This window comes from Atta colombica, unplaced genomic scaffold, assembly GCF_001594045.1.
Source record: "Atta colombica isolate Treedump-2 unplaced genomic scaffold, Acol1.0 scaffold41, whole genome shotgun sequence".
Taxonomy (NCBI): domain Eukaryota; kingdom Metazoa; phylum Arthropoda; class Insecta; order Hymenoptera; family Formicidae; genus Atta; species Atta colombica.
In genome coordinates, this window is record NW_017259520.1 from 725,335 (window position 1) to 739,612 (window position 14,278).

Consider the following 14,278-nt stretch of genomic DNA (forward strand, 5'->3'; position numbering starts at 1 on the left):
TACATATACATATTTAATAAATGTATCTTTATACATAATTAATATAATCCAGGTTTATGTTATAAAAGACCAAGAAAGAATAGTAAATTGAAATATATTAACGCATATTAAACAATATTAATATTCTCGAGTATATGAAAATATATTAGTTATATATGCACCTAAAGAAAAGATTGCTTCGATTTAAAGAAATTTTCTTTGCTACGATTAAAGAAAAAATTTCTTTGATTTGTGAAAACATTTCTCTGATTTAAACATTATTTTTTAAAATCAAATAAAATTTATTTGATTTAAAGAAATTTTATTTTAAATTTTTTCTTTAACCGTATAGCAAAGAAAATTTCTTTAAATCGAAGCAACTTTTTTTCTGGATGTGTTTAAATGAAAATATTGATGAAGACTATTGTCGATAATGTACAGAAGTTACTATCAATAAATGTTTAGATTGATAACATATATGCTATTGATGAAAACTCAATCAGTTAAGTTTAGTGTTACTGAAAATACTGCTGGAAATACTCTCGGCAGTGACTTTATCTTTGAATTTATAATTTCGGATCAATGGGAAAAAATGATTTCGTTCAGTTGTTGACTGAATGCATCAGTAAGCAAAGTCGCGTATGTTTTTTGTTGTGTAATTAACTTTTCTCTTATTGCTATTTTCTTGTTGATTTATAAAAATTATTACATATATGCCAAAGAATAATGTATAATTTAATTGTCAAATCGCATATGATAATTGTATAATATTGTGATTTTATGTATAAAATATTACAAATAATGTCCTACAAAGTATACGCGATAAAAGAAAACAATCATATTCGAATTAACTAGTATGTTTAATTAAGTAAATTTTGGTAGAAGTAAACTCTCTCTTTGAATTTCCTTGTTATTAAAATCAAATATTTTAATATGTAACCAAAACATTTAGATGTGATATCGATTAGACTTTAGTATATTTTTGTGTATATTTGAACCGAAAGTTATTATTTTCATTAGAATGCACGCGACTAATATGTGTGGTTACAGTAATCAAAATATTTTGAATCCTTGAAAAATTATGAATCCTTTATATATCCAAATAATAGTCTGATTGTTATATACGTATTTCAGATTAATTCAATCATATTTTCATAAAGCGCAATGAGTTCATTTTAACATCCGATTCGTCTCCCACCTGCTCGAGATTAGCTGTTAAATCGCCGGTTAATTGCGCGCGACCGTTCGCAAGAACGAGCCATGTTTCGCCGATGATGCGTGGCCGGGCTCCAAGTGTCGCGTTAATTACTGAACATTAGGCAAGCTCCTCCCTCCCGACGTATAGGTAGATAGATGGATTACTTAACACTTATCACGCCTCGCTAATTAACATTCAGTCATCTCCCTCTCGGAAGTGCTTCCCCTGTCCCTCCGCCGCAACGATGACGACGCGACAGGTGGAAAGTCGTTTAATATTTATCGACCATCGCTCCCGACCCCGTTGGCACCTTTGGGGCCCGATACACGCACCCGGCCACGGCCCCGGCCCCGGTCACAACTCAATCAGAATTCGTGATGGCGCGCGACGCTTCATGGAAAATATTAGAATACGACGTCGTGATCGCCGATTAACGACGGATAAATGGACGGGTGCGGAGTATTTTTTTTTTCTTTTCTCATTCGCGACTGTCAATGATGCAGGGTATTGACAGGTTCTACGGAATTTCAGATGCAGGACGTTTCGTCCCATTGAATGTAATCTGCGCATTCGATCGCGACCGGGTGTCGTCGGAGATGTGCACATTGTTGAATGCAAGCGTGCGTATATATGATAACTAATGAAACTTAACACGTTCAATGCCGTGGCATTGCTTAGCTGACTCTAATATTGACGATGAGATTCTTGGAAGACCGTCACGAGAAATGTTTTATTGGTTGAAATTTTTGTTGGCTGCTTATCTGGTTGAGAAACGCGCATGGTCGATGCAGATGAGGCAAATCGAGTGCATCTTATTTTAGCAAATAAGCGTGTGCGTGTAAATGCAATACTGTCATATCCATCAAGAACGTATTAGTATATAAAGATAATAACAGTAAATTATTTTCAAGTTTTCCATCTACTAGATCGCAAGTTATCTTAATTCCACTGCTGACTTAATCCACTGCAATTTTGCTTGTAATTAAAGTTACGAGAAAAATGTTTCAATCAAATAAGTAAAGAAAAGATCAATGTGGTCGAGACTCTTAGTGTTCGATAATATTTTTATATATAAATTATAAATACATTTTTTAAGGTTTTAGGCTTTTCTAGTTTTTTATTTTTTGATTAACTTGTGATTAAATTTAAGCTAATAATTAAAAAATTGTAGTTACACTCACTACAAACTTACAGTTACCACAAAATCAGTAGTTTTGTGATTAATCATAGCTAGAGAAATACAAATTTTAAATTATTATCAAGTTAAGTGAGATTAAAATTAAACCACAAGTTAACCAGAAAATGGAAAACCACGCCTCAGTTATGTAAACTGCGCACTGCTTATTGTCGGACTTGAAAACGCAATCATAAACTGAAATAATTAAATTATGATCGAAAAATGTTTCAAATATATACTATCTTCTTTTATGTAATATGGATTTAACAATATAACAATTTCCATGTTATAAGATGCGAAAATTATACATATAGAGAAATCGCATTTCCGTAAAATAATGATAGTTCGGTCACACGTTACTAAATTTGCTTGTAGAGTGGAGAGGTTAATTAATAAACTTAAGCAACATTTGATATGGTCAATGTTTGAATGGTTGACAGCCTGGGAAGACCGTGTCCCATTGGCGCTAATGTTGAGGCTAATGACTGTAGAAGTCGATGTCATAATTGAGAAGAAAAAAGATAATGTTGGTGTATCCTATATGAAGAACGACATTAGAAGAACGGTTATGACATAATTACGCAAATACGTCGTCTCATTTCACGCGTCATTCATTTACTTTATCCTTTACTTCGGCCGAAAATTAATGGTTACACGTTTATGATTTTATAATCAAATATATTTAAAATATAATGACAATAGAATGACATAGAATTGGCACACCTGCTAAGTTAGAACTCAGTTTTCGTAATTCTTTTGTAAACTCCTTTCCTATAATTCCACTGTATAAACAAATTTGTCTGTCTAGTTATCTAGTTAGATGAAGTCTATCATTTACTCATAATGATAACTCATAATGATAACTAGACGCTGAAAAACTTGTTTATATGGAATTAAGAAAGGAGTTATTTAGATTCCCATTGAGTTTACAAAATAATTATGAAAACCAAATTCCATAGAGTGGGAGATTTCAATGATCCCGATCACTGTACGTACGCCACTGCGACGCGATATCTAATGAGGCTATTAACACGCTCCACGCCGTCGAGGAAACTTGGACGAGCGTGCGTTTATGACAGCCGATGACCTACCTAGCGGCTTCCATTAGAGCCGCGTACGAGTGCCTTGAGTGAGACATTTACCGGCTCCCGCCGAGCCGATCCCTCGGCTTTAGCAGGTGCCCGGCCGCCGAGGTACCATTTAAAACTTCCTCGCTTTTACGCACTGTAGGCTGTACGCGCGACGCGTGCCTCCAGGCCCCGATCCGATCACGGACTCAAGATGTACGCGACGACGCTATTAGCTAGCTTGGCGCATTAGCAATGCGCGTGAGGATTACCAACGTTACGTAAGTTCCCCATTACAGTGCGAATTATAAGCGACGACGATCTCGGTGGCCGGTTAGAAATCACTTACGACGATCAGTTCACGGTGGTACTCGCGGATTGGATAAATTATCGCGGGAATGTTCTCTCTGAACGTATGCAAATTATGAGCGAGAAGGAAAAAAAGATAGCCGGTTCGCTTGAATAGATCCGCCGTTGCGATTGCGTCGAGATTGCGTCGATTATATCGGGTATGAATCACGATTGCACACACAATCGTCATGGATGAACGAGTGTGCCGATGTGCGTAGCGCTAACCTATGTCATTGAGCGGATGAGAATTAAAAATCAACTGCAAAATTATCCGCGGAGGCTTCCTCTATGCGACGTGACGCGTGTAATTTAATACACATTGTTTCCTTCGATGTGAATTCACTCTCGACTCTCGAGGCTCCCGATATGTACTTGTATTTAGCCTTGTTGACTGGACAATCCTTGTGAAATGAGATAGAGATAGAGTTATTACTCTGCCGACAGTAATAGATAATTATTCGAAATGACAATTGGAAACCACGATGATAGTTCCGCGTGTATCAACGCATCGTATAATAGATCATCGGGTTTACATCTATCATGAATATTATTATCGTAAGATTGAACAAAGCTACTATGAATAGTTTTTTTTTCTCAGACACTAAGTAATTTCAGAATGTTATTTTTACAAGTTTTTTTTTTATATCAGTTTGATTTTATCCTGTCTTACATTATATCATTTATCAAACGTAATTAATAATCGCGATACACTCTCTATGGAAATACAAATTATGCGATGTTCTATCTTGATCGCAGCGGGTGCCTGAGAGACCCAAAAGGCCGGCTAATACCAAATACGAATAATTAATCGCCCCACTTACGGTTGCAGAGCTATGGCTAATCGAATGCGAATGCTTTCTGTTGCAGATTCGTGCGAACCCGTTGCGGAGCGACCTTACGGTGAGTGACTCACGATCTCAATTTCCCAGAGATTACAAGACCGTACTTACGCCACGGTAAAAATCGTCGCGGAACCTTCTATTCAGTATCTTCCGTGAAAAAAATATCCTCCCTATTACGCAGTCTGTGCGCTTCGAAACGCGTTGACTCGACTCGCGCAATTCGCTTCCATTCAGTGCCTCATTCGCCGTTGATTTCATACAGCATTGCGAAACGCGATGTAACGCCGTTGGGTGCCTGTTCTCTCTCTCTCTCTCTCTCTCTCTCTCTCTCTCTCTCTCTCTCTCTCTCTCTTTTTACAGCGCATACTGGCCCGATCGTGTGCCTATGCAAACGCGTAAATTAGATCGAATTCACGGAATAATTACTTCAAGCGTAAAGTATTGGCTAGTTTTATATCAAACCAAACTAAAGCAAAAAGCGACTCGACTTTCGATTATAACAAGATATATACTTAGATTTTCATAGAAATTGTAAGAATTTGCTTGACCAATTTTTCACACATTTACATATATAATGTATTAAGTTTTTTAAAATAATCAGTTTTTATAGTCATGTTCTGATATACGTACACTAGTAGTGAAAATCTATAGTATATGTAACGCGAACTATAGATTTTCAGTAATAGTAGTGTATATCGGAACACGGTTTGTAACGTTATTTGTTAGCAGATTAAAAAGCCAATTTTTAATATATTTTTTGTATCTCTTCGCGAACTTAATTCTCGACTCTACAAGACTGACGTTCTTCTCTCTTTTAGTACCTTCCTGCGTCGACACTTTCGTATTCGAGTTCAATGACGGCGAATCCGACAAGCGAATCCAACGATGGTCGGAAAGACGTTTCGAAAAGCCGTTCATCTCTGGGCGTGATATCAAGTCAGGGGCTGTTAGGAGAGCATAAAAAGCCGCGTTGCATCCGGTCGCGTCTCCTCTATGCCAGAAGTCGTAAAATTCAGCGTTATGCGATTCGGGGCCTGTGTTTTGTCCCCCTTTCGAGATTATGATTATCCCAGCAGTGGCGGCAGCCACCGTGGCTAATATCACGCAATAAGCACGCCGGAGCCCAAGAAAGCAACGGTCTATCCTTCTCTCTTTCTCTTTCGCCTTCTCTTGCTCTCTTTCCCACTCTGTCTCTGCCTTTGGCTTCGTCCGTCTTCGTCTCTTAACCTTCTCTTCTTCTGTTTTCTTCCTCCGGTATATAATATGTGCCACCAAACCTGATGGTATAAACGGTCATCCAGTGGAAACACGGATGGTCCAGGAGGCCATCAAACGAACCGCGTAGCCTTGCGAGAGCATTCTAACTTTCCTGAAGCAACTCCATCTTCACGGTCTATCGTACGTTTGAGAACACCGAGTCGCGGTAGTTGACTAGGTGTTGCGTTGCTAATGGTAGCGGAATGCCCTGAGGACTATTAGGTCGTTCATATCTTAGTAGGCTAAATATTCCTTGATAACAAAATCATTTCTTCTCTTCTATTTATTACAACTTTTTTTTTTAACTTCTTTTTAAAATAAGAAATCTTATCTTTGTATGAAATCAAGAATTATTCACAGAGTAAAGTACTTCTACTTGAATGAATGTTGAAGAATTCTTGTTTCGGCGGGTAGTCGAGGTATTTGAGATTTTCGGGGGTTGTCGAATCAACAGGTTTCGGTTATGAGAGTGTAAAGCGTTTTGAATCTGACCCCTCGAGGGGCATGAATCCTCGGGCGCGAATCTCGATGTAGGAGAGAAAAAAAAAGGGCGAATCTTGTCCGTGGGGGGTCGTGTCAGGCGCGGTTGCTCTCCCGATCGGTGAAATTGCGCGCGTGTGTTACGCGCGCGTATGTATTAAACGGGGGTAGTCCGCCGACCCTACGCTACGGGGGTGGCTGACAGGCCGATTAGGGCAAGATGGGAGAGAAGCCGAGGGCCCCCACGGAAAACTTAAAATAACATCGCTCGATCATCCGGGTGTCTTCGCAGACGCCGTGCTCCGCCATTCAAACGTTTACTATCCCGTCACCTTTCACTGCTTCCTGCTTTATCCTAATCTTCGCCTGTGAGTGTTCTATGTCACGAACCAACCTGTCCTCGTTTAAATCAAGCTATATATTTACATATTTACAACACATGTACAATAATCACCTTTCATTAAAAGATTGTATTACGTCGAAGGAAGTTAGTTATCTAAAATTAATATTTTAAAGTCTATATGAATTACTTATAAATTCATAAATTCTATCATTTATCTTGCAATTTATTTATGGAACAAAACTAAAATATTTTTATAATTAACATTTTTATAATTAAAATACGATTGTCCTTATTTATTTTTTATAAATGTACAATTTATTTATGTCGATTTTAATTCTGTTATGTTCGAATATGTATAGATATATATATATATATGCGCGATAGATCTTTAATATTATTGAGAGAAAAAATTTTAAATGAAAATTAGATAAATAGTATAGAAGAGAAAAATATCGTTGCAAGATTTTTAAGTTGCTTTGCCAGGGAAATTTACGAAACAGTCAGAAGTTGAGCACCTCTTCGATGCTCATTACAGAGCGTCCCGCCCCCGGCGGCGGATAATCAGGGTGTATGGGGGAGTGAGGGGGGCGGGGGCGGTGGGTGACCTCGCCCGGGGCCTTTACTCTCCTCTTCTTCGCCCTGCCACTTCCACGTCTCTTTTCTCTGTTCTTCCTATCTGACGGAGTATGCCTTTCTCTCTCCTTCCTTCTTTCTATTCTCTTATCTCTTTTCCTCTCGGCGGTATCCAAGTCCTTTCCTTTCGACGCTTTCGTCTACCAACTACCTGCGAAGGTGACGGAGCAGCAGCTCAGCTTTACGAATTGCGATCTCACCGGTACTTTGCATTTGGTGTATATTGCTATCATCCTCGTCGTTTTACCCTTTGTCGTTCCTTTTCAAAATTAAGTTTTTTAAATTTCATCTAAATGTATTTCATGTATGACAATGTCTGAATTATTCTATCTAATACCTTGTATAAATAACAAACAGAAATATATATATTATTTTTTAAAAAATAATATGTAAATTTCAATGTTATTCAAATTTTTTTTTAATAGAATATTAGATAATCTGTAACCTACAAACTTTACTTATAATATTCATTTATTTTTATATTATGAATACTAAAAAAATTTATATTATCACGAAATGATTTTATAAATATGATACTTGTATTAGAATATCCCCGATATTGAATACTTAGATATTTCTGAGAGATAATATTAATCAATAGCGCGAGAGAGAAAGAAAGCCACCGGCTATTTGGCTGCGAATAATAATGATTATGGGCAGGTACTCTCCGCGAACAGGAAATGGCGTTGGTGAATGTCGATGGAGGTAGAAGGTACAGTTTTTTGATTCGTCGGTTCGCTTGAGACGACAGCAAACCGTGTAGTTGCTTTCCTTTTTTGTGGTTCATTATCTATGCAGAGACTAGTGAAGAGAGCGCGGACAGATGGGACAGAAGAGAAGGAAGGAGAAAGGTCTGGGGTCAGGATTCACAAAGAATTGAGAGTTTCGGGACACGCCGCTGAATAATTGGAATCCAAACAGGGGACTCCACTCAGTGCTCCATGCGGATTCTCAACCTGTGGATCTACTGTTCTGTATTCTTAGAAAGAATTTGTCCGCGTAAGAATTAACGTTACATGTGATCGATGCATCAAAAAACTTGTATCGTATGAAACAGTCTCGTAATCTGAACTCGATCTAACTTGCAAACAGCACACGAGAACGGATCCTCTACACAGAGGGAAATATTACAGTTCTCGCAAACGCGATCAAAGAAATTTCTTCCGCGAACACGATAATTCCACACACAGAGTACTAGTAGGAGCTGCTCTCGTCTCCGCTCGAGCTTCTCAAAAACTCTATGCACGCTTCTCGAGCGCGTTTCCAAGAAATTTTATATAACCAACCGTCGTTGCCTATTCACAGTACTTGTTCTCTTAGGTTGTGTCCAGTACGCAATGTACGCTCTTTTCGCCGTTACGTATTGGAATGTGACGGTACTACGATGATGCTCAATCGCCCGTTTATCCCGTTACGAGATTTTTTCTTTCGCTTGCGAACGCATCAGCCACTAGCCTGTGTCTTAAACTCGTTCGATGGGTGTGCAAGAAAATGTTGATGCCACTCGTCTTCGAGACCCCTCACGCATCCTTTTCCTCTAAAATGGTCAAGAAGGAAGGCTCAACGGACCGGGGAGGTAACATGCGGTCGAGATTCTGCCCCGTTTAGGGATTGACGAGATTCACCGTAAATTACTGATCTCGATGACTGGTGAAAGATAGTTTTACACATTAACTCCTTTTTTTAAGGAAAATCGATTAATGTTCCCAATATTTAAAAATAATTATTCATCTTTGTGTCATTAACTCTGCAGTTATATTTTTACTTCCTCTGTCCAACTAAAGTTTTCTTTACTATTTTAGGTTTTCAAAAAATGTGGAAAATTTCAGGATTACTTTTCAACATCTCTATTACGTTACCAATAATTTTTTAACAAGATATTTTGGGAGTAGTAACCGGATCCACTTTCCTTTTGGAGAAATTTGAGAATGAAAGTTGCAAAAAATCAGATTGCAGATGGAGGATTAATGAATATAATGAGTTTTTTATCTTGAAAATAAGTTAAGAATAATATTTCGCCGATCGAATCACGTTTTATTCGAAATGTGTGAGTTGAAAACTGCACAGTAACTTGCTTCAAAATGACCTCGTTCATAATTTCCTCGTAATTATCCCCTCTTATCTGTGTGTGCAAATTTGCATATGCGACCGCAGTTAAGCACACAATATACGTTATTCAATCTCTCAGATAGCGGCGAAGGAATGTAAGAGTTTCCGGAATCTGTTAACGAATGAATATGTGAATATGAGAGACGACGTCATCATTCGTTTTATCGGACCTATCTTTGGGGCGAGTGATGTCCATTCACCTTCGTCACCTCATGTCAGAAAACGCATCGTGACGTAGTTCATGGGCAGCATCTGACACCTGCGGACGATGTTGGGTCTGCCCTCACTTTGCCGCGAAAACGGTGGCGCCATTCAGGCAATCCTCCCATTAAAGAATCCAGACGGTCCCTCCTGAAAAAAAGGCAAAAAGGACAAGGAAAAGATGATTCGACAGCCGCATTAATTCCCATAGTAATAATTGTCTATGTCCTACGCAAATTCCTAAATTGCTGTATTTTCTGGAAACAGGCTGATAGAAAGCATAGATGTACGCCAATTATTTTTCCCGTTTCCGCGAAAAGGAGAAAGAGGACAGGATAAAGAAAGCGACTAGAGAGCTAAACGAACAGAGATGTTTTTTTTTTCTTCGAATATTGTTGATGGAACGGCATCATCGTTTTATCTGTGAACTAGCGTCCGTCCAGTGCGATAGAAGAAGCTTTATCGCGCAAAATTGACTGTTCGGAAGTGAGGGCAAAATTTTAGTTCGATCGATTCAGGATTGCACGACATTACGTCTTTCTCGAGTGTGCGAGGAAATTGGAGCTTCAACTGAATCTCACGATGTACCTATATAGAGCGCTAATATTTAATTTAATCTTGTTTTAACGCAAATTACACTGTATAAATTGAATTAATAATTTAATTAATAATTTCTAACAAGAAAAGAAAGCAGCTTTCTTTAACACATTTTTCGGCTGAATTTTTATCGCTAGAAAAATTCCATCAGGTTGAGTTTTTAAGATGCATTGAGAAAAATGTTTTGCATGATATACGACTTAGAAAAACTTTTTTAGCTTTTAATTTAAAAATTTTGATTACATTAACAAAATTTTTGAAGTTTGAAAATTTTAATAATGTAATCAAAATTTGTAAACTTAATTATATATGGAGAAAATGTCTTCTCTTATATTTTAAAAACGAACCTGCAAATATTTTGATGACAAATTCGAGCTCAATGTCCCTAAAAACAATCTTTGCATGTTCTTGTATAAAATCTCATAAATTATAATGTTATTATAAAATCAATTTTATCGTCATCTTTTCTGATTATTGTTAACAATGTTCATTCATTGTTAAGATAGTGCGTTAAAAAGGAATAATTATCGGACAAATTAAATTTTTTTGAGGGCTTAAATCGATCTAATGCGTAACTGTATCGAAGAATTCTTCATCTAGATCGATTATTCTTCATTCGATTCCGGATTCGCGTTCGACATGGCTACATCGCGGCGCGGCTCTGAAAGCACTCAGATTCATGAATGAACTATGTGGCGAGCGGACGACGGCCCGACGGAAGCACTATTATTTAGCATAGCCACTTTTTCGGGTCGTCGTCGCTCTTCGCAGTGGCGCGGCGGCGGCGTTGTCTCTTTTGTATCGTGGCGAGCCGCGAGCGATGACGCTGCAAAGACGGGCGCGTTCCGATTCCCAGTGGATCTGGAGCAGGTTCGTTTCTTCTCGAAGATCCTCCAACGTAACTAATGGACGCCACTTCGCCTCGCTAGGACACTTTATTATCGTAATTCGACTTCTATTAGTGCGCCGGCTGAAATTGTTCGCCATGTCGACGGGACTTCGCACATCGAGTGCTTCAAAACTACGTCAGCTGTATAAATTCACACTCTGACTTATGCATTAAGTTATTTGCGTAGTCACGAGCATATGCAGAAATGTTTCTCCTGCAGGGATATATTCGAAACATACATTTCCAATCGTCTTGGAATATGTTTTATTATATCATATGCTTTATATTTTAAGAGTTCCGTAATTTTACGTTTTACGAAATATTTTTTGTACGTTTTTATTAAACTCCATCTAAGTAGAAATAATGTAACACAGCAAGTGTTGCCTATAGTGAATATTGCTTATTACATTGGTGAAACGCTTTCTTGAAATAATTTTCCTATTTAACTTAGGTAGATAAAAAAATCTGAAAATAATTTTGTTGATTATCATTCATCAAAATAACTATATAGGACATTCAAACTGATTCAAACTGATTGTTAGAAAGTCAAAATTTTTTTGTAGCATTACTCAATATATTTGAGATTCCTACATAATTACTTTGACGGTTCAACAAAATTATTTTCAAATTCGTATTTAGTTAAATTTTTAGATACGTCAGCAAAATCATTCTTTCTGTGCACATCTCCACTAATAAATTAAATAAATTATTATAAATAAATTAAAATGGAATATATATAGGTATGTATTATATAAGTATTTTGCAATATTTGCATATTGTAAAAGAATCGTTTTTACAAACTTTTAATTGTTCTTATTTTTTGAATACCGATATATCAAAAGCGAATAACAAGAGAATTACTCTTGCCTATAGCTCTGGTGCGCGGCGAGTCTAATCGCGGTCCGATAAAAGGCAAAGTCGCACAAGCGTCGTAGAGTTGCCCAGAAGCAATCAAGCGAACAATGACACCGACATTGGAGGTAACTTCACGCGCCGAGTCGCAATGCGGTGGACATTGTGCGTAGGATTAGCTTCCGGTCTGACCTCTCTCTCTTTGTGGAACCAGGTGAACCCAAGCACGAGTCCCGTTGAGGTGCGAAAAGTGAGGGAATCGAAAAGGGTGCCCGCTGCACGACGACGCGAAGGTCGTTACAGGCCCTTCAATGCACCCGGTGGACTTGCATCGGAAAGTCTCAGCGTTCGCGCCCGCTGTGTTTTGCCGCGTTATTCCGCCGGATGACCGTATTTACGACTTGCTGGAAGTGCCATAAAAAAGCGAACGTGGCTTGACGGCGGTAAGTCCTCCCCCCCGCTCACGTGAGAACTCTCTCGTAGGGTCTGCACTCTTGGACGCACTTTTCCTTCTTTCTTCTTTTTGCTCCTCTCCTCTCGATCTCCTTCTTTTTACATGATCGTCACACTCGACGTCTTATTAAATCCGCAACAAAAAGTTCGTTGCACCACCGCCGAGCCGAGCCCTTAACTGATTCTTTCGTCGAGCTTCTACGCGACCTCCTTTCTCGCCGTTTTTTTATCGCCCTTTTGCATCCCTTTCGCACGTTTCTTCTGCTCGACATCTTCTTCATTCTTGCCCAGTTTTTGCCACAATCATACGATATAGTAAACGACACGTCTTCCTGCGGCTAAGTATAAATATCTCGCTCATAAATTCTAATTAATTCCAGCAAATACTGGATATAACTGCCATATAATATAGATGTAAAAAAACATTTGCATATATGTTATGTAATAATTATCTGTTGGGATCGATTTCTTTTATAATACGCAAATGGAAGATATTTTTTGCAAGGAAAGAATGATTTTGCTGAAGCATCTAAAAAATTAGTCAGCTATTCTCTAAAACTTTTAGAATGAATTTTATTCTGAAGAAATTTCATTCTTTAGAATGTGATTCTACTCCAAAAAATTTAGAGAGCGATCTGAAAATAATTTTGTTGAACCATCAAAATGATTAGCAAGAATTACATCAAGCATAATGAGCAATGCTGTAAAAGCTTTGACATTCCAGCAATCAATTTTAATGTTGAATAAAATTATTTTGTATTTGATTAAATTTTGAAATACTCAGCAAAAAATCTTTTCTGCGTGGATATTCGATATATTGAATTCTCACTGCAGATGCGCTGAAAAATTAGTTCAAGAAGGCGTTTCACCAACGTGATGAGCAATACTCACTGTGAGCGATGCTCGCCGCGCTATACTATTCGCACTTAGTGAGGTGGAGTTTATGAACATAAATTACGACGCGAACGGGGCTTTAAAGTGCTTGGTCGGCGCGGCATCGGTCGACGCCGCCGATGCCGCGGCATTGCCGACGTGTTGCGGTTTTCGGGCGATCCGATCCCGAACCGCAGAATGGTCGATTACCGGGTTCGGTCATCCGGCAAACGACTATTAATGATATTTCGTGTCGGATCTGCATGCTCCGACCTCGGCAAAGGGAGCCGACCATACCCGAACTTTCCGTGCATTACTGGCGAGATTTTTACGCGTGTTCCGCGTGTCCGAACGGAATAGCGATCGTAACGGGGAGAGGGAGTCCCTCAACATTTCGAGCCCCACGTCTCAATATAATGCGATAATAACGCAATAGAGAATTGAACCGAGGTACCGCGGCATCTCTTTCCGTACACGGGACCACCTCGTCTTCTTCCTGCCGGCATTCTCTTCTTCCGCAGAAGAATATCGCTCCACCTCCGCACGGCAGAGGTGTAGAACATTTACCGACCTGCCGGCTATTTATTGAGGCAGAGATTCTCAATATATTCGAGTCGACGTTGTTCTTTGTGCCAACATATTTATTGTATTCTTAAAACGATTACATTTTAGAATACCAGTTTTTCTAACAAAAGGAAAAGAAAAAGCTTTTCATCATCCTCTAACATAACTTAAATATTTATTTAATGTATAATAGAAAGTAAAAATTTTAAACGATGCTATGTCTTTTCATAAAGTTTTATTTTATTAAAATGAAAATAGTTTTGTGACTCTCAGAATATATAACAAATATAAATAAGCCTGTATGAATTTCCACTGTTATTAGCACGCGTGAATAATATATTTACAAGACGATGAGATATAATTCGCAAACAATTGAAATATACTTACTAATAAAGTTAACTGTTTCGGCTCTG

General features: G+C 38.3%; 1 protein-coding gene across 1 annotated transcript in view; it reads left to right on the forward strand.

Annotated features, from left to right (window-relative positions):
* Positions 1-14,278, forward strand: part of LOC108691159 (POU domain protein 2-like) — a 136,911-nt gene that overhangs the window by 23,938 nt on the left and 98,695 nt on the right. The window contains exon 2 of the mRNA XM_018198815.1: positions 4,640-4,672. Within this exon, the coding sequence (XP_018054304.1) occupies positions 4,640-4,672 (33 nt within the window). The remainder of the gene's footprint in view (positions 1-4,639; positions 4,673-14,278) is intronic.